The following is a 22072-nucleotide window of genomic DNA, read 5'->3' on the forward strand; positions in this document are numbered from 1 at the left end:
AACATACGCGTTCTGGGATTACACATCGCGGCAAACGGCCACAACGGCGAGACCATCAGAAGACTGGAAGGCGCGGTCGCTCAGACCATCAGGTTACTGAGACGCATAGCCAACCGACGCAGCGGGATGAAAGAGAGCAATATGATCAGGCTAGTTCAGGCCTTCGTAATGAGCCGAATAACGTACGTGGCACCCTACCTCAAGTGGCAGGTCGCGTACAAGACAAAGATGGAAGGCTTAATCAGGAAGGCTTACAACAAAATGGCTAGGTGGGCTAGTTGGTAACGCATGATTAAAAACTTTGAGCGCGCAAAAGGACGTAGGACCAGAAGAAACACACACCACAAGCGCTCACTCGCAACTCAAGCGCTTGTGGTGTGTGTTTCTTCTGGTCCTACGTCCTTTTGCGCGCTCAAAGTTTTTAATAAGGCTTACAAACTGGCAATAGGGCTACCGATCAACACGAGCACGAGTAAGTTACTAGATCTGCATGGGTCTACACAACACGCTGGGAGAATTGATAGAGGCACAGAACATAGCGCAGTACGAACGCCTTTAAGAGCTCGACGGGCAGATACATACTAGAAAGGTTAGGTATAGGGTATCACGCTCAGCACGGTGTCAAACTCGACGTACCAAGCAACGTCAGGGATAAATTGGTCGTTCTTTCCCTGCCGAAGAACATGCATCCCAAATACCACAGGGGTCGGAGGGAAAAGAGAGCACAGGACATACAGAAGAAGTATGGTAACTGTAGAGATGCGGTGTTCGTGGACGCGGCCAGATACGCACGCAGGCGCGGCTTCGTGGCCGCAGTAATAGATCATGAGAACGCTTGCAAGAGAAGCGTCACGGTACGCACTGAGCACGTGGAGACAGCGGAGGAAGTGGCTATCGCGCTCGCGGTGGCCACCACGGCGGCCGAAGTGGTAATTAGCGACTCCCAGACCGCAGCCCGCAACTTTGCCAACGGCCGCGTCTCCCCCGAGGCTTTGCGAATTCTTCTTGCGGGCAAAACCGAGAATAGGGACGTTTACATCTTATGGGCACCCGCACACACCACTTCGCTCGCCGGCAATGAGGCGGCGCACGGGGCGGCTCGAGGGCTTACGGATCGAGCCGCCACCGTCAACACCGCCGCCGCCTCGGCCGCGACGTCGGGCGGGGAGTGAGAGTGGGAGGATCGCCTCACTAGTTTTCGAGACATAACACAACATTACAGATTGGCCAGGTGAAAATTTCCGCCACCAAACCAAAAACTGAACAAGAAGCAGGCGGTCGCGTGGCGACAGCTGCAGACCAGAACTTTTCCGAACCCAGCGATCTTGAATCTCTGTTACCCAGAACTTTATTCGGCAAGATGCAAGTTTTGCGAGGCCAGGGCTACCCTGGAACACATGTTATGGGAGTGTGACAGAGGTGGGGTACCAGACGGAGACGAAGCCTCGAACCGAACACGCTGGGAGACTGCACTGCTCAGCTTCGCCCTCGAGGACCAACTCTGGGCCGTCCAGCGGGCCGAGGCAGCCGCCAGAGCTCAAGGGCTCGTGGCCGACGCCTAGGTGGGGATATTAGCCCAAATCCCCGACGAACTCGCCGGACCTCCTTTTATTTAATAAAGTTGCTTTCTCTCTCTCTTTCACGCGATAGCGGTCACGGACACCGGCGGCGGCGGTCAACTATGGCGCCGATATCAGTTGTTGTGATCTCATAACATCTTTCGCGGTAACAAACTTCAGCGCCGACAATGCCCTCTCCACTTTCGCCTACGTGACAGGCGCGCTAAAGTCCAGTAGCGGTAATATAAACATCTCTGGTTGCCACTGTTTTCGTTTTCCGCACAATTGCAACATTTCTTTGGAATTCCTGCCTGAGGTACGCGCTAATATTGTACCCTGAGATATGCTCACATTGCACGAGCTCAGTTGTTCCGGATCGCGAAGTTTTCTCGTGAACCGAAAAACGATTGAAAAAATTTCGGTTTCACACCGGAACGAGAGAATGTATAAAGCTTCGGTTACGTTTTCTTTCCGGTCAAAAATATCGGTTTTTTTTTTTCGGTTTTCGTTTTCGGTTTTCGTTCCGTTCCGGCACCCTGCTTACTGGAGGACTGCGAGTGTCGATATTAGACAGTTATAGTTTAGCGGGTTTAACGGAATAGCGGGCTTACCGGAATAGCGGGATCGAAATGCGCATGCGCAGTACCGTAAACGACCCGTAACGTTTACCGTACGCACGCTATTTTTCAGATTTAGCGTTACCGTGCTTGCTTGGTTAACGTAGTGTACGTAAAACATGGCGGCGGTTTTCGACGCCCGCTTCGAACTGAATTTAGCGTTGATGTGCACGGATCCACTTCTTTCGTAGCAAACGGCTGTGCGAAATGGCTTCCCTTGCCTTCAGGTAGCTTCGACGACACGGTATTACGGATAACTTAGCGTAGTTTTTGAGATCGCTTCCCATTTCGAACGTCCCTAGGCCTATCTAGAAGATCGGTGTAAACAAGTCTGCAACATGAAAATTTTCGCTTTTGGCGCTTAGTTCATGTTTATTTACTTTTATTTTCACTAAAAAGGAGTAATATTGCTGCGTGCGGGGATACAGGCAAGCATTCTGGGTTTTGTTCTTTTCACTTTTTTTAACGCATTCACCCTTCGCTAGGTGGCGCCACCGTCCCGGCTTGGGCACGTAAACGCTATCCCGCTAAACTAAAACACGCTTTCCGCAACCAACGTTTGCGGCACGGTAACGCTATTCCCTTAACCGCCGCTATCACGCTAACGGTAAACTATAACTGTCTATTGTCCATTGCGTACAAGGGAAACAAGGCACGATACTCAAAGCGCCGATATAAAACATACAAGCAATCATCAGGCAGCCTTACATAGCCGTGAAATAGCTCAGAATCAGCCACAGCACCCAAATACCTCACGGTGATTGCATGTTCTTCTCCGCCCCGCCACGGTGGTCTAGTGGTTATGGCACTCGGCTGCTGACCCGAAGGTCGCGGGATCGAATCCCGGCCGCGGCGGCTGCATTTTCGATGGAGGCGAAAATGTTTGAGGCCCGTGTACTTAGATTTAGGTGCACGTTAATGAACCCCAGGCGGTCGAAATTTCCGGAGCCCTCAACTACGGCGTCTCATAATCATGTCGTGGTTTTGGGATATTAAACCCCAGATATTATTATTATTAGTGATTGCATGTTCTAAACAGCCATGTTGTTCGTAAGAGTGGGCTCATGGAGAGCGATTTCAGAGAGATAAACATCGCGCCCATTCCTGATCCGCCCGTCGCCGTCTCTTGGCTGCCGCTTCTTCGGCCAAGCACGCTGGATCCAATCGCCGCCAGCTTTGTGACTCCCGTGCTTGCAACACCACGAACTGAAGAGAGACCAGCGTCGCCGCGCGAAGCTTTGCGCAACTTAGCGCAAACTTCCCGCGTTTTTTTTTCTGAGGCTGGCTGGCCGCGACTGACGCAGTGCTACATAAGCTCCCCTCATTCTCACCCCCCCCCCCTCATCTTCTTTTTTATCATCTTGTCCCTGACCGAAAAATCCAGAAAGATGTAGACATATCTGATCATCATTAGCTACAAAAGCATCAACAAAGTGAGAAGCTGCGTAAGTTGGCGTGTTGCCTGAAGGACGCGTAGGGGCCCGTTGGCTGATTCGCAGAAGGAAGAATTACGGCGTAGTGGGCACATAACAACTGTACTTGAAGTAAGCGTTCTAGTATAGTGTGAAACGGCCAATGTTTCGCGCCCAGTCGTTCGTTTCCTTACGGCACGGTTGATGCATGCACCGAGAACCATTTCTGTTTCTCAACGTCCTTCGCTTTCTTATCTTGCGCTTGCAATGTTCGAATAGAATACGGCTTTCTAAAACCCCGCTTCGAACACAGGCCACTTAAAATTACCTAGAAAACCGTATTTATTTTTCGACTCAGTATACATACATAGGGGTCTACACAAGTGGTGAATGTGTCGGCCAGCGATGCAGGAGAGTGCGGTTTTTCTTGTGTCTAAAAAGGTTTCACGGCCTAGCACTGCCTCTTCCCGGCACTCACTTCTCGAGAAAGTGGTCTCCTTTTTCTGCTCTTATTTCACTATTTTTTACGCTCCCGCCAACAACGCTGCGCAGTGATTAGTCGTGGGTTTCACAAGGAATCCTCATTCCTATTCTGAAAGCAGTAATACATTCTACTACCTTGTATCGCTCTTGTCCGATAAATAAAAGAAAGGGGGCACATTTTTTAACAGAAATGATAGTGAAAGAGGTCCATGATAAGTTCAGAGCTGAAAGGCTAAAATTACCCAGAGGTGCATGAATAACTCGCGTTCTACAACGACGTAGCTTCATACTATGTTCTGCTAAACTTTATCAGCTAAGGCTTGGAAGTACTTAGATTAAAGGAGCCAGCCCGGCTGGACCGCTATTTTGATTGTAAGTGGTCTAAACGGCAAAATTCATCTTGGAGACAACCACTAGGCGGATGCGTATCTCCGTATAAGTTTTTCCATATTATGAATTGCCACAAGTAACTGTGTGTCACTAGTTCCCCGTATTATTGAGAACTAACAGACAATAATGCCAAGTAAGTACATTATTGTCTTGGCTTTATTGTCTGTTAGTTCTCATTAATATTGTGTCTAGCAAATAAAAACGAGCCCTTAAAAGTGATCTTCTTTCCTCTAGTTCCCTGCATAGTATGATCGTAATCTTTTACTGCCACTATGCCGGTATTTCTATTCCCAGCTTTTTATACGATATAAACTTTTAATTAAAGTCCGCTTTTTTAAAACTTGTCCAGCACTTTTTTCTTCAAAACGCTGGTAGGGATCATGCATCGCCCCTGTTTTATGTAAACCTTTTTTTTTTCGTAAGCGTGGATATTCTTCACCATTTCTTACCAAGTGATCAAGTGCGCAAAATACATTGATATGTGTACAATTTCCTGAAAAGAAACAAACAGGCTAAAATATTTTAAATATATTATACATAAACCCCATGTTCCACTAATCTCGAGTGAGCCAACAAACTTTATGTCGGCTTTATGATCAGTGAATTCAATTTTTTGTCTGTGTTGCTAAATATGGAACATGATATTTAGAAGCACCTGTGATAGAATTTCGCCATTGCAACACGGGCATTTACGTGTATGATTCCAAAAACGAGTCAAAGATTTCAAATTAGCATTTTCTTTAGAGTTTGCCCAAAGGCATACATAGTTAAATATACAGATAGAGGCCGGTTTTTGCTATTTACATCGACAGTGCTCTACCTTGAGGATAAATAAAAAAGATGCCTTTCTTTTGCAACCTACACTGCAAACCGTTTCACACCCTTATAGGTGTATTTGCGATAAAACACCTGTCGTACACCCTTTTTTCTGTCAATATTATCCGAAAGGGTGTAATGTCTTCTTTGCACACCCTTCGCACACCCTTTTTTCATTTTTGGGTGTACAATGGGTGTATGTTCTGTTAAACACCCATGGGTGTTCATTGGATTTTACACCTGTGGGTCAATTCACGCAGTGAATTGATCCATAGGTGTAAACACGTATCGTTGTACTGCTGAATGCAATTAACTGAGACATTGAACACCACGGGCAACGCCTCCTGAAACCACGGGTCACCACCCTGTTCGACAGAGCGTCTTGGCACAGGATACTGTTTCACGAGGCACCTGAGTGTGAAGCTACCTGCTCGTGAATCAGTAATGGTTCACATTGGTCTGCTAAGCTTGCCACTCAATTTTCATTCTTTTAGTTATGCATCACAAGTCTGCTGTAATTGCAAAGACGCATGTATTTTGCCTACTTTATTAGCCAAGTGGTAGTGAAAATAAAATATAGCATTGTCGTGCCTGAGATTCTAAATGCAGTGAGTCAACTGATGTTACTTATTTTGAGCTCACATATATTTAAGCCTTTACATCCAGATTTATTTTTGAGAAATCATTTCCAAAATAATTTCATTTATTGCTTGATTGGATTGACACGTTGAATGAATGCCCGAAATACATTCGGAATAATATATGTATTTGTTTAGCATTCATAAGCATTTGTTCAGTTTAGAGACAGTTGGCTTCACTGCTCTGTGATCATCGCAAATACCTCTCCTAACGCTTAATCGATAGCATACATATACAGTGAAATCTCGTTGACACGATTCTGCATAATACGTTTTTTTAGCCTAATACGTTTTCGTTTTTATTTCCTGCCAACATCCCTTGAAAATAATGCATTTTCATGAGTTTAATACCATCACATTTTTGCCAAAACTGGATAATACGACCGCGAAAGTGGATCTTGACCGATATATCGAGAAATCCTGCGTTTATTCTTCGCTATGACAGCTCGCACCACGTTCCAACAAGCCACGATCTGCGCGTAGCAGAGCCGCTGAGACCACAGCAGCACCAGTTTAGCGGCGAAAAGATCGCTGCTAGGCGATCTTTTCTTTGAGATTACATATATACATATATATTGCCGCTTTGTGAGGGCCTCCCCTCCAGTGAAGGGAGACTTTAAGCCCTGCTTGTAGTCATGCAGCCCTTACTGTGTCGTCGCAATGCTTAGTGCGATTCGAATACACTGTGTAAAGCATAACAAAACATAACACTGCCGCAGAAAGAAAGCTGCGCCCACGCGACCCAACAACGGCCGGGGCGCCACCTCCTCGGCCGGCGCAGCCGCCGCTGCCGCGCGTGCGCAGCGCGTGGAACAGCTCTATCACCACGTGACTTAAGCAACGCGCTCAGAGACGCCGCCGGACTCGACCGTTTTCTGCGTGTGTTGTGCGTCGCCTCCCGATCGGTCGAGTTTTGCGGTCGGTGTTTCGGTTGTTTGAAGTGTGCCCGCGCTGTGTGCTCGTCCTTTACCTTCTGCAAGTGCTGCTTATTACGAAGATGCACTATACTCAAAGGGAGACCTGCAGCTTCATATCGTGGAGCACTCGAACTGAAACGGTATGTACCACTAACACGTTGCTACGGCCAGCGCTTTGTTAACTCCGAGAGCGCGATCTAATGCCGTTAACTAAGCTTTTCTTAACTGGTTGACGATCGGTGAGCATTTGTTAACGTAGCGAGCATATGTGAGTGTATTGTTTCATCGGGATGAAGGCAAAGTTGTGTGACATTAGGCGCGGGCAAGGTTTGCTTTGTTTGGTGTTGAAAGCAGTGTGCGCATGCGCGGCTGTGATTCGGAGGGGGATTTGAATGCAGTTGTGGCGGTGCCCTCCTGTCGGCGGTGGTGTTGGAAGGGGGCCCCGCTCTCGATGAACCACTATTTTGATTTAAGAATAATTGGGTTGTGACGGCGCCTGTTACCTCTAAGCGTCCAGCGTGTCTAAGGCGCGTATGCTTCGGCCTGTTGGTAATCCAAGTGCATTTTTTTTTCTCACAAGAAAAAACAAAACAAAAAAAAAACCAGGACAGAAAGCAACGACGTGGTGTCCGCGTCGTTCTTTTCCGTCCTTGTTCGTTTTGTGCGCTAAAACTACCGTGATGGTCGGGTTGATGCGTGTGGGTCATTTTAACGCAGCATGTTGCTTCGTTTTAGGTACGCCTCGCGAAGCTCGCCTAAGTACTAATACATTCCGTTTCGTTAAATTCGTACCGATGTTTTAATTCATCCGTAACCTAGGTTGCCTGATAATGCCGGCACCCGTGCATGGGGAGCCGTTCGTTAAACTTGACTTGTGTTCGAATGAATTTTTCATGTCTGTGTGGCCGAATCGCCTTACCTACCTGAACTGCGCAAGCGCTAGTTCGAGCGTTCGAGCTTAGACGTGCGCAGGGTTCCCCATCAGGGGGTAGGGGAGTAGGAAGGTTAATCGCCGCCCCCCTCCCCCTGCCTTACTAAAAAGTCAAAGTATGGGGGCAGACTTTGCGCCCCCCCCCCCCTATGTCTGAATTGACCTGGGAGGCGCACCCCCCCCCCCCTTCGTGCGTACGCCTGAGTGCCCGAGCACCATTTATTTTATTCTGTTTGTTTCCATTATGTCTAGCTTTCATTATTTTGTTGTGGTTATTAAGCGTTACATGCGCCTCGTCTCGCTTTGGCGTTGTAACTTCGGTAAATACTTTTACGTGTACAAACATTACAAAACGCAGTTTGTACGACCATCTCCAATGATATTATTTGGTAAAAGACAAGCCTAACGATTTAACATATATTTTAAATTCTCCAATCATCTTCAAGGCTCCAACTTGCAGCCTTGAAGAGAAGTCCTTGTGCATAGTTTTGTTTTATATGCTTTTTATCGATGTGCAGGAATCCTTCATGCCACTAAAGAATGCTCCTTTTTCTTTAAAAATGCGGATGATACTTGTCAAATAGTACTTTCTATTTCCCAAACAAGCTAATTGCACGTAGAAAAGCTGTTAATTCTCTCCAGTTACATATGGGGCATGTTATGAGCTTCATATTTGGATGGTACTATCGTGAGCAATATGAGCTCGAACACGCGAGCGCGTGGCGAACAGCCTTGAACCTTTCGTCGGTTGATTCGTAGCAGCGGCTGTCGGAAACAAAGTGGAAAGGGCGCCGCGCTTCCACTAGCTGTTGACCCTCCCGCTTCGATATTGTTGATGCGAAACAGCATCTTAGAGAGTGTCAGTGGCCGCTAGCGGTGATATGAATTCCCATCAATGCGAACAGCCACATCAGACTAGGTAGCTGCTTAGATATCGGCTGTGACGTAGCCTGCCACGATGCGCAGGCCATGCTTGCGCATCGGTATCTCGGTGGCGTCGGCTGAGGATTTTGCTGCGCCTCATTTATTTAATTTGTTATCATTGCTGGCGGTCATTGACACGCAATCAGCCGACATCTCGCAGCAACGCTAGCAAGGCGGGAGTACCAACAGTCAGCGGAACAGCGCCCCCCCCCCTCTCCCCTCCAGTTTCGGCAGCGCCATCCACGTATCACCCTATCTCAGTTTTAAGGCTATTTTCCACGTGCTCGCATGTTCGAGCTCATATTACTCACGATAGTACACGGCACAGAAACTGTTATTTACTGAAACAAATAATTGAAGTCTGCGTAGTGCTTTCCAGACAAGCTCGCATCTGAATTCGTCGGTGTGCACGCGTTTCGCGGCAGTTGGCGTTTCACTGCGCCTGCGCGAATCCGCGACGATCGACGAGCACAGAAGTCGAGAGAATCCCAACGTGTCGAAGTTACCGATGTGCACAGCAGCGGCTGAGCGACCGGCAAAAGATGGAGGACAGGCCTCCGACGAGAGAAGCGTCGTCGTCGCATGGCATGGCTCGCGGGAGCGCGGTTATCAGTCGTTGCTGCGGCGAAAACAGCGCGGCTATCCAAAGCTCGCTTCGTGTGACGAAGGCCCGAGTTCTTTATTTTTTTAGCGCCATCGAAAGGAAGAAAGGATATTACGGGGGATGCTTAGAACTATTTAAGAATATGAAGCCGAAAGCGATGCAGTAAGAGCACTTTATGAACTCGGATTTCACATGACCGGAAAACAAAATGTCCGAATAAACCGAATGCCGAGATATCGAAAGCATCAACAAAGCAATAAACGAGTCCCTATTACACCAACGCATTTTCATTTTCTGGATGAATACGTAAATCCGGTACTTATTTCGCATAACAGCAGTGTGAAAGCGGCAATTTTCGTAGTTTGCGACATTTTTCTCAATGTGAACACGGCTCAAACTTTTGTCCCATAAGCAGAAACGTGCCCTGAAGCCATACCTGATTACGTACCGCCACCTCCACGCGCAGGTGACGGTAATTTTTTCGCCGCAAAAATGGCTGGCAATTGATCGTTCGTCCATCACAATGTAGAAAATGAGATTTATTCCAGCATGCGGACCGCGGCTGAAGCTCTTCATCTTGAACAGCATCCACGACGTTTGAGTGTTGTGACATTGCACGGGCATTGCCCGAAGTCAAAAAGAAGCTACTGAGTGCCGCATCCGCTGTGGACGAAACCGTGGTCGCCAAAGACACGATCGTGGCGTCCACGCAGTTCTGAAGCCAGGCGCGCTGCCTACGTCCAGAGTCGAAACGAAATTGCTCAGTACCCCATCTGCTGCTGAATAAACCTGGCTCGCTAATGCACCATCATGGATGGCGACTACGCAGTTCTGAAGGCACGCGACGACAACGATACTCTTGCTTGTGGCAGCTCTGACCCCAGTCGCTATCGGCGCGATCACAAAAAGAGTCCAGGCATGCACTACGCGTGCGCCGAGTAAAATCGAAAACGAAACAAGTTTGCCGCAGCTGCTGAAACCTTGGTCGCCAAATCGCGATTGTGGTAAGCTTGTGGATGGAGACCACGCGTTTCTGAAGGCCCGTGGCCGTTTCGGTTGTTCGCGAACGCTCTTTTCGCTCATTTGCGTCTCACATTTGCGGCGCTTCGTGCTTGGCTCGCTCCGAGGATAGTCCGAATTAGCCGGGCTGCGGCCAAATATGACCGAATTAACGAGACCTTGAAGCCATTAAACAAGGGGTCTTAAACACACGGCCTGCGAACGTTTCGCTGGCGGCCAGCGGCTTCACTACGAAAGAGATGTTTGTGACTTTGCTCTATGGTCCGCGTGTTATTTACTCGCCTATCGCGATTAATAACGCTTTGTTCGGGAAGTTTACAAAGGTCGGACAGGTCTCAAGCATTGTTTTTCCTAGAGACACACCATGGGGTCACCATGTGTTAAAACATAACCGCAAAACAAAATCTCTAGATCTGAGAATCGGCGTCCACATTTGCGTCATTCTGGGCATCAGTATCGACATGTTTCTCGAATCCGGACACCAAAAAAATCCTGTTCTGAAATAACCCATATATGATATATGGGAAATGAGCTCTTTGAAATGCCAGCGTGAGGGGACATTTTGTTCATATCACTCCCCACCCCTCCCCCGCTTCACTGTCCCGGGCCTTGCGGGAATGAAGTTGATACCCCTGCAATAACACAGTACATACGTTGACCGCGAGGATAGATCATGTCCGAATTATCCGATTAACAGGTTTGGAAATAAAGAACTTTTATTGTACAGACACGTAAACTTGAAGCAAATTTCGCGGCAGGGGTTTGAACCCTTCGCCCCTTCGCGTCCACGCCAATGGTGCAAGACACTGGCCGCCCCAGCAAGACAAGCACTACCGACGCGGAGGCATTTCCGCCGTCACCCCTAGCTCAGAATGGAACCGGCCGAGCGCGACGCGGGCAACGCGGGCATCGAGCTCGCGAGCCTGTGTGGATCGCGCGTCTCGTCAGGATAGCTGCGTTTGTGCTTTGCCTGAGGCGCCTTCCCATCTCCCCCTCCGCTCGCGGCAAGTGCTGCTTGGTTCCGTTCAACGGCACACAAATTCTGGACTCTCCTGCAAGCCTTTCTCGCAAGGCAAGTATGACGACCTCTTTCATTTTCCGTTGCGTGCCATCGTATACTGGCCCGCATGAATATTATACATGTCGCGGAAAGGCGAAGTGCGCTGCTATTTTGCGTTGCCACTAAACTAGTACACTGTAACTAAACTGTACTACATCTCTCGGTTAACGAAGCCGGTTCGCCATTTCCCGTTGATCTTCATGCAAATCGAATGCAGTATTTTCTTCTAGAAACAGTGGTTCTTTTCTTTGAAGTGAGGGTGACTCCTTCAGAATATGGCTAGTGAGAGTTTTGTAGGCATGCGGCAAGTGAAAAACACTCGGGAGGCTGCATGCGCACAATTCGAAAACTGCCGTGGACCTTTCTAGAAACAAGGGACGTGCCCACTCTGGCAGAGGGGCGGCCGGAAGAGTTTCGGCTGTTCGTCTTGGCTGGAATGTATACAATTTGTGCGTTTTGGTAAGCGAGTTGAGGCATTGAAACTCCAGTTTTTTTATTACCCTGTATAAAACTTTCGTCATAGTACGTAGAAGGGGGAAGGCTTCGTGTTGGGTAAGTCGTCCCTCAGTCAGCTGACGGTGGACGCAAAGCCACCTCCCAGCCGTTTCTCTCGCTCTCCGTGCTCTTGGAAATATTTGGTTATACGCCTACTTAAACGCCTGCCGCGTTATTCTAGCCTTTTTAAGCGAAGCTCGCTCTAACCATTACGGTGGCGGCGTCGTACGCGAAAAAATCAAAGCGCCTTTCTTAAAGAAAGATGGTTGAACGCGAAGCTTTCACCCATGCAAACTGAATCGAAGTAAGTGTCCAAAGCCAACGACCACGCAACACATCCAAGAAACGCTGACCGACCCGATGCGATGAATATATTGATTTGAATGGCTGTTTAGGATTGTATTTTCTGAACTTTGCAGTTGAATGAAGAGATATTTCTTTAAGCTTCATAGCCTTTATTATGGATCACGTAGCCGTTGGTTACACGCGCTCACTCACACTATCACGGACGTCTACACACTTGCGCAGTATTGTCTTGTGATCGCTGTGGTAGACGGCCAGAAGGTCTCCGTAACGTGGCACAGCTTGCTTCCAAACGTGATATCAATGCAGGAATGGTGTTGCATCGCGGGTCTCTGCAGCGTTAGTTTCAACGAGTAGCGATCTAACATGGTCTAGCTGCGGGCAAGATCGCGCTTGCGTTCGCGTACGGCAGCCTCTTGTTATGCCGTGCGCTGCACCCGCGCTCTACCAGTGGTGACGGCCGGGAATACATTGCGTGACTCCCGTAATGCAGTGCAGATTCATACACTTCGTGGCGTTGCAGTTCCCATAGTTCTTATCGGTACAACTGCGAATGTAAGCTGTAGTGTTCTGCGATGTCGTGCCCCATTTTGTTGTGCGCGCAGATAGTGCAGTTCTGTAAGTTGGCGTTCCTGCAGTGCATATGCGGCACTCACGGACGAACCAGTGAGCGTACAGAAATGTGGCGGTGGAATGGTTCGTCAGTCACATGCGTATATTGTATGCGCCGTTTTCAATAATTTATGCTCTTTCGATCGTGGGCTTGTCGGCGATCAGCCGTTTCTGACCTGACAATCTTATCTTTTTGTCGAGGCGACTTGTCAACATCAGGTCGCCACATTGCATTGTTGCCTGGATATGAACGCGTAGCCGTCGTTGTTGCCTGTAGCAACTGAAGTGTTGCGCTGCTAGGCACGCGTATGAATGTTCAATTCCCGGCATGAAGGGAGGGAGCATGGGGATCACCCTTGAAACGCACTCGCAACTACGCTCTTGAAGCTAGCCCTAGCACAATACCTAGGAAGAGTGCATAAAAGCTACTCCTTGGTGATATGGTGGTGAGTGAGTGCGTGCCGCAACTTGCAACGTGTTAGTGAAAGCGCATGTCCCCATCAGTCGAGTGCTTCTGTGCCTGCCTAAATATCTCTTTTTGCCTGTTGTGGTCGTGTTTTCTAATATTCATAATATGAATGAATAAGGATGGAGCAGCGGAGCTGAGGGGAATTCCATGCACCACATGACTGAATTTTCCAACGTGTGGCGAGTTACTGGACAGCCTAACGAGGGAACATTCTCCTCGATTTTTGCTTAGTGGCTCATTTTTGTTTATCACAGACAAGATAAAACGTAGCAACGCATACATTTCCTAAAATATTTTTCTTTAGCTTAAACGGATACTGAAGTTGAAAAAAATAATAAAAAAGAAACATCGAAATTCTTTTGAGAACATGGCACTATTCCGATAAACAGTTTATTTCACGTACTTTCGAGGCGTGGCCTGTATTCCTGGTGGATTGGGTGTGCGCGGAGGCTGTACGCCAGCGCGCGCGGAGTGGCGCATCGACGGCCGTGACATCAAGCGTCCTCGCAGCGGAAGCAGGTCACGCGTTTTCATGTCCTGCTACTTCCCTTTCTCCACCTCTCCTTTATATCCCACTCTCCACTTTCCACAAAGGAACTGATAGATGCCACACCCGGGAGCATTGTTCGCTGCGGGTGCCGTTCGTACTGGTTTTAGGAACCGTAATGAGAGCGGAGCGGGTTGAAAGAAGCGGACGATGGCTGGCATGGCTGGCGCGCCGATTTCCACTAAAGTTAAACGTCACCTTCCCTAGTTCACGGCACGGCCGACAGACGCGGCAGTTTGTGAAAAACGCATTAAATTCATTATTTTGGTCCAGTTTATGCCTGTAAGCAACGTTGTGTTAACCAATTTAGCACCCAAGGTTTCAGTTGGGCTGAAAATCACGGCGGCAAATGTTTTGTTCAATATCCTTCAAGTATTGGCTTACTGATGTCGAACTGTGATAGGTGATTTATGTGCTATTTTATTACAGGGATCCAGCCATGGCCAAACCAAAGACACGGACGTCTCAAGAGGCCTCCAGCCCCGTCCAAGAATCTTCAAGGAAAATCTGCGTTAAGACGAGGCAAGATTCCGCCGCATCGACAGCAGCCAAAAGGTTAGTAATGTGAGCGCTTCACACGTTTCTGAAATGTTAAAAGAAATTTCCTAGTGCTCGTTTTTCAGTCCAGTGTATTTTCATTTATAAACATTGCTGCTTTCTATCGCGCATTCGTTGTTCGTGTTTTGCTAAACTTCATGTTAGCATGAACAATCGCAGTTTAATAATGTACAACGTAATACACATTGCAGAAGTTGCGAGGTTATTATATATGATGTCTTTTTTTTTGTTACGAGAGTAATACCTGAATAAGCTAACCTGTACATAGAATCGCTTATGTGTTTCGAGCCGTACCCGATCCGAAAACCGTGCCCGAACCAGAGTTTTAGCCGTTGCTCAAGTGCAACCAATATTCTCGGAATGGGCCTAAACCCAAACTCATCCTGAACCGAAAAGGAGAATAACCGGTTCAGCTTAGAAATGGTGCAAGCACATAGAGCAAGAACGGGAACACAACATTCTTCGTCGGCTTCTCCCACTGGCAAATCGTGACGGCTGACCAGTACAGTAGTCCACGTGAATGGCAGTGCACCGTAGATATGGACTGAAAGCTATGCGGATATGTATACACCTAGACACTTCCACTTCTGAACTAAGCCATACCACTATATAGATTCGCGCAGCCGCTAGACATTGTTCGAAGAAGCTTCGCATAATCTCCGGGTTCCCAGTCAGGCGGTTAGCTCAAAAGGGAGGATTGAAGTTCTTCATGCGAAGAACGCATCGCGGCTTTGAAGATATAGAGAAAGCGGCCTCTAGTGATTATTGTGGCGTAATGAAATTCAACCAAATTCAGCGGAGAAAACAAACCGAAGCACCGATGAGTGCAAGAGCAGGGAACCAGAATGGCGTCACTGTTCAAGGCAACAATTACAGAGGCCTCTGGACGTCTGAGAAGAATATGGCAGTTGCACTCCTCTACGTTTCGGTTTCGCTGCTGAATTTGGGTGAATTTCGTTTCATGCAATTATTACTGGAGGCCGCATTTTCGCAATCTCAAAGCTGCAACGAGTTCTTCGCATGAAGGACTTCAATTCTCTCATTTGATATAGCCGCCTAACTCAAATAAATAAAAGCCAACTAATAACGCTTTCCAAATTACTGTCCAAAATTATGTCTTTAGAAGTCTTGAGATGACTGCGGCTGCAGAAGTAATTGGGCAGGCATCAAACAAATATCGCATTTCCCTGATTTTGTGGATTTTGGACACATTTCTTGAAAAAAACTCGCTATGTATGTCCTACTTGTTATACCCACAAATAATGAATTCCAGGAAGCTATAAGGACTATCAGTTGAACTGTTTTTAGGTGGGCTGAGACCTTGAAAGTGACTTTAAAAATTTCCCTGTACATACGTGGTAATGAAAACTATGGCTATAAAATCTGCAATGTGTATAAAGGTAGACGCAGGTCGCAGTGGAGCTCAAAATTAGTTTCAAGTTGTATTTAGTGCTTTTTTATTTTAATTTTTTTTTCAGTTTTCGACATACGTATCTTTTGTTAAGATCTGCTATTAGCAGAGCATTGCAAATTTGCGCAAAGGTAGCTAGTAACGCGTTACAGAAGGGAACTAAAATTGTGAGCGGGCAAGAAAAAATAGATTTGTTATTTTTTTGTTACGTTTGTCGATGTACGAAATTGCCGCCTATCAATGGTGTCTGTTTATACTAAAAAAATACAAATGCACCTAGGCTACTTATTCTAGTTCCAGTTATGTGAGCACCACTAATTAACACACGTGAGAATTTTCAGTTGCTTATGTCTCATAGCTCCCGAGCAAAAGATACACAAACTCCAAAGATGTTGTTTTGAGAAAACGCAGAAATTACGTATGGATACGCGCGCATTTCCTGGCTACGCGTCAAAGAAAAAGGACCAAAAATTATTTTTGAAGCCAAGTGGGATATAATTTCTGAAAGATTAATAAATTCTCTATCAGGTGATTGCAAAATCCCCAAATTGATTCTTTTTTTGACCAAACGAAGTCTCACCCTACCCTAAGTGTATCGTAGTAATTGTGACGTAGATGTGAACAAAGTAAAGCGGACGAAAAGACAATTTCCCCGCCGGCAGGTGCGGTCGCTGCCAGAGTCGATTTTTCTTTTCGTCCAATTTTTCCACATATACATCACATTTACTACGATGCACTCAAAACAGTTCAGTTGACGACTTCTCTGCCTTCCTTGGCTGCATTATCTGTGCGTCTTCAACCGTGTTTTATCAATAGGGAAACGAGCACCTAAGATTCCCTTATACTTGATAAACTCTAATGTAACTTACATCACAACCATTACGTTGTGACATGCGCATACCACGATCATAATATCTTCTTTCTCCTTTCCTGCCCTCTTCCTCCTAGGGCCTTTCTGCCTTGAATCCCTTTCCCCTATACGAGCCGCATGTAGGTGCCTTTACATACGCCCGCAGAATTCTCTATTTTTTCATTAAAGAGCTTTCTCTCTCTCTTACCCTTTCAGTAGGCGGGATCCGAACCCGCAACCTTCGAAGTACGCATCCGATGCTCTACCGTTGAGCTGTGACTGAAGGCGCTTCCCCGTCACCTTAATTCATTTCCGTTTTCATCGGGATGACTAACCAGCGTCAAAGACGAAAAAAATTCCCCTCCTTTCGTTCTAAGATCTCTCTGTAATTCTCAATGTATCAATCAGAACTTGTGGCATTAGACCGCGGAGTGCTCAGTATAAGGAAACTTCTGGGCCCGTACGTTGCCTACGATAGCCTTACATGCGCTTGTAATAATAATAATAATAATATCTGGGGTTTAACGTCCCAAAACCACGATATGATTATGAGAGACGCCGTAGTGGAGGGCTCCGGAAATTTCGACCACCTGGGGTTCTTTAACGTGCACCTAAATCTAAGTACACGGGCCTCAGACATTTTCGCCTCCATCGAAAATGCAGCCGCCGCGGCCGGGATTCGATCCCGCGACCTCCGGGTCAGCAGTCGAGCGCCATAACCACTAGACCACCGTGGCGGGGCTTACATGCGCTTGTAAAGCGTTAAAACGTTTCTTGATGGCTGTGGCATTGTTCGAAATGACTGATGCATTTTATGGTCACTTAGTATCATAGGTCGGCAAACTCACTCATGAGTCGACTCATTCAGACTCACTCAGACTCAGATCGGACCGTGAATCCGAGTCTGAGTGAGTCCGGCTGAGTAATATTTTGGCGAGTTTGAGTCGGAGTGAGTCCGGTTGAAGAAAATATTTGTGAGTCTGAGTCAGAGTGAGTCCACTTGAGTAAAATATTGCTGAGTCTCAGTCCGAGTGAGCCTTAAGCTCAACATATATTTCTTGAGTGAGTCCGAGTGAGCTCCACCTTTTGTTGCCAACTTACGGTCCTATCTACTCATCTTCAGCATTACTATCAACCTTATATCGGCTTACGTTTTTACTCGAGTCTATCACACATATCTCAGCACATTAACATTCATGCCCCACCTCAATATTTATTGATCAGAGGCGCGGGTTAGGGGAAGGGGTGGCATGGCCTCCCCCGCAAACCCTTTTATGGGAAGTTCTTGATAAAACTACGTTGTGTGAGTCGCGTATTTCATAAAATGTCCTTACTGGATTGATATATGGTAATGATTATATATGATGTATGATGATAACTCGTATTTGATGGTGCAAGGTCAAAAGGCGTATCGTAGATCACCGATTATGTGAGTATTGGCGTTAAAGAGGATTGACACCGTGATCGAAAAGCTAATTTTACGCCAACGGACTTATGAGTCAACTCACTCAGGCTCACTCAGACTCAGGTGAAGCCGTGAGTCTGAGTCTGAGTGAATCCGGCGGAGTAATATGTTTTGAGTTTGAGTCTGAGTGAGTCCGGTTGAGCTAAGTTTAGTGAGTCTGAGTCTGAGTGAGTCCGGCTAAGGAACATTTTGGTGAGTCTGAGTCCGAGTGAGCCCTCAGAGCAAAATACATTTCTTGAGTGAGTCCGAGGGAGCTCCAATTTTTTTGCCGAGCTATGCTTAGTATGTGTATGTCCTACTTATTAAGTAGAACCTCGGTGATACAAATCATAAGGGGGAGCGAAAATACTCGTATCACACGAAATTTCGTATCAACAAAAAACTGGTAAAATCTGTTTTCAGACCACGATATACGCACCAAACATTTATTTCCGTTGAAATAACTCGTGTATGTTTTCATGGAAAACACGCGAACGGACCACAAAGGGATGGTGCAGCTGCTGCCGCGAACGCGCGCCTGAAATCTTCGCGTGATGGGACCCGAAAACAATAGTGCCATAGTCCGCTCCACCACCGTCATAAACAAAGAACCACAGGAACGCCGCGTGCCTTTTGACGACATCATATTCTTTAATCGACCGCTGCGTCTAGCGTCACTATCGATGACTGTGTCGACATCGACCGTGGTTTCGTGCACTGTGGTCGCGGCAAACGGTAGTTTTCGTTTTCAATCCGTGTTCGAGGGCCGCGCACGTGCCTTCAGAACTACTTCGTTGCTATCTATGATCGCGTCTACCGCGGTTTTGTCCGCCGAGGTTGCGGCAAGCAGCGTCGCTTTGACTCTGTGAACGTCGGATGCGCTTGTATGTTCGTAGTTTCGTCGCCACCATAGGCGATCACGTCGATAGCGACCACGGTACCGTCCACAGCGGTTGTGGCAACAAACGATAGCCATTGTTCTGACAGAGTGTGCGCTCGCTCTTCTCGATCGTTCCTCGACGGTTTCGGTGCCAAAGTTCGTATGGCCCGTCGCGACGCGGAAAAGTGTTGGGAACATCCGAATTTTGGCTCATTGGACACAATGGAATTCGGCCGGAAATTTCAAGAATTCGCATCAGCCGGGTTCGTATCACCGAGATTCTGCTTACATGTATGTCCTATATACATTTCTTTTACGTTATTACGCCGTTCATTGACATGTGTGTTTTATGTTGTTCCATCTACTGTTTGTACGTTTATTTGTTGTCTTGTATGCTCGATCCGTTTAAGAGCTAACCCTTTCAGTCACGAATTATGATGCACTGTCTGCAAATGCATCAAATTTCCACGGCATGATTTCAAGGCACTCAGTATTACATTCCAAGAAATAAAATGAAGGAATGTGTTGTTTTGTGTGAGTTACAGTAAATTATGCTAATTAGCGTGTAATTAAATATCTAATTATTCCGCAATCAGTCACCTTCAATCCATGCATAAAAGGAATCAACTATTAGGCCCGAAATGCATGCACAGTTTGTGTTTTGGTTCTATGCTTGTCGAGCGAAGAAAAAAAATAGTCTTGACGTTGGTCCTGGAACGTCGCACGTCGAACGATCTTCGAACATGGTAGTGTCTCTAGCAAAGCGATCACCTGCAGTAATATACAGCATAATGAAAACAAATAAGCGCTAGTTGTCCACTCAGGAGGCCTGCACGAATGTGCACACTAGTTTCAGGTCATTTAAAGAAACACGCGCTGCGTGTTGAGACTTCAAAGTTGATGTGTACACTTGTACACACCGTGACTGAAAGGGCTAAGAAAGTAGCCGACACCTATTGTCCACCAAGATCTCCTCCACATCATATGAATAAAAACATTTCTTTCAATTGCAGATCCCCTGAAGTCAATGTCTCCCAACAAGAGAGAGACGGCATGCCTACGGCCACGATGTCCTTGCAGTGCGGAGTATGTGACAAAGTTTTCAACCGCAGGGCGGAACTGCGAACACACTTGTTCGCTCATGCAGGCGAGAAAACAGTACGCCTACGACGTGTGCGGCAGGAAATACACAGAAAAGAAGAACCTCGTGATCCACAGTCGCTCGCACACGGGCGAGAGGCCCTTCGAGTGTTCGTCGTGCCGGCCACGTTCACCAGCAGCGAACGTCGGAAAAGACACATGTTGACTCACACTGGGGAACGACCGCACGAGTGCAACGAGTGCGGACGGAGATTCGCCACGACATCAAGCCTCGCGCGCCACGTACCGGTTCATTCGGGCAAGAAGGCGTTCGCCTGCCACGTCTGCGGCCGAAAATTTTCCCAGAGGGCACACTCCAGCGCCACGCCCGTACGCACACTGGCGAGAAGCCCTACGTGTGCCACCTCTGTCCCACCACGTTCGCACTCTTGAGCACGCTGAAAGGGCACGTCGCACGCCACACCGGCGAGCGACCTCACAAGTGCAACATATGCGGCAGAGTTTCGGATCAAGCTGCAACCTTTCCAGATATATGATCGTTCACTCGGGCGTGAAGAAGTTCAGCTGTGAATTTTGTAGCCGCAAACTTAGTTCTAAACAGCACTGACAGGGCACACCCGCGCGCATACGGGCGAGAAGCCGTATCTCTGCCACCTTTGTCCTGCTACATTCGCGGACAGTAGCAACCTGAAGAGGCATGTTCTGACCACACCGGCGAGCGACCTCATGGGTGCGACGTATGCGGGAAGAGATTTTCCCGAAGAGGGAAACTTTCGCGCCATAAGCGCACTCACTCAGCGAGTCGCTAAGCCTGAGTGCCAGTTCTGTAGCGGTACATTTTACGGAAAGGTATACCCCAATGCCGCCATGACCTGCAGCTCGAACGGGAGGATATTTTGAGACCGTTGTAGTCAAAATGATATTTGACATTCTTTTCTGTATTTATATTTTCGTTCAGTATAGATACAATCCGTTTCATGCATGTAACACGTATAACATTGCTGTTGTATTATCATAAACACGTTTCTTTTCTCTGTGTCTAACTTTTATTTCATCTCTTGTTTTCTTCAAGTGTACTTATAGAGTATCTGCATTGGTAACATAATCTGTTCACGTAATTGCATATTTATTGAGACTCCCTGCTAGCCAATGGCTATGGATCTCGCCAGTGTTCTCCATATTCGTGTACAATCAGAACTTGAAATAAAGATGATCACGATATTCCGATAGTGAAAACGGTACATACAGCGAGCATCACGAATTAATAACCTGCAGATTTCTTGCTTGAAAAGTGCACAATTGTTGAGTACTACTGGTTGCGATATATGGGACAGCAACATACGGGTAAATATTCGCAAGGGAAACGTTAAGCAATATGTAATGAACCATGGAACGAAACAAGTTTGGCATAAAGTTAAGGAGCCCTGAGAGGGTATTGACAGTTTTGTGCAAACTCGTTGCGCTGGTAGCAATAGCTTGCGTGGATCGAAGTATAACTTGCTTGCGCTGTAAACATATATGTACAAAATCATTTAGATATCTTGCACGCAAGCTTACGTGCGCCATCTGTAAAATCGGCGTCGTGGAGTGCGTCCCTATGTGTCCACGCAAAGCAATGCCATCTATAGCACTGTTAGCCAGGTCCGACTTAAAACAATGTATTTAACCGGGAGAATAGGTCAAGTTTTCGACGCTTATAAATGAGTCGCTGTAAGTGGCCTAATCCTACGCAGCCCAACATTAAGCGGCCTATTTTATAAGGCGTTTGTATATGCGGATTATGCATATAAAGGCCAAAACTATGCGTCCCATGCACGTGCGGCTCTTCTATATTCGGCCTATTGTCAAGAAGTAGTTTTTCTTGCTTTGCAAGGCCGCTTACAATGGGCCGCATACCGACAATCTCGTTTTGCGGGACACTAGATCAAATTTGTCCGGCCTATTTGGCGGTGCATTTCGCAATCTTTTTAATGAAAAAGAAATTATTATACTCTTTTTTTATTTGGATTTGCTTGCTTTTTTTTCTTTTGC

General features: G+C 47.0%; 1 protein-coding gene across 1 annotated transcript in view; it reads right to left on the minus strand.

Moving 5' to 3' along the window:
- Positions 1 to 1348: 1348 nt before the first annotated feature.
- Positions 1349 to 22072, minus strand: part of LOC125759113 (gastrula zinc finger protein XlCGF8.2DB-like) — a 52749-nt gene continuing 32025 nt past the window's right edge. The window contains exon 3 of the mRNA XM_049417406.1: positions 1349 to 1388. Within this exon, the coding sequence (XP_049273363.1) occupies positions 1349 to 1388 (40 nt within the window). The remainder of the gene's footprint in view (positions 1389 to 22072) is intronic.

This window comes from Rhipicephalus sanguineus, chromosome 7 (assembly GCF_013339695.2).
Source record: "Rhipicephalus sanguineus isolate Rsan-2018 chromosome 7, BIME_Rsan_1.4, whole genome shotgun sequence".
Taxonomy (NCBI): domain Eukaryota; kingdom Metazoa; phylum Arthropoda; class Arachnida; order Ixodida; family Ixodidae; genus Rhipicephalus; species Rhipicephalus sanguineus.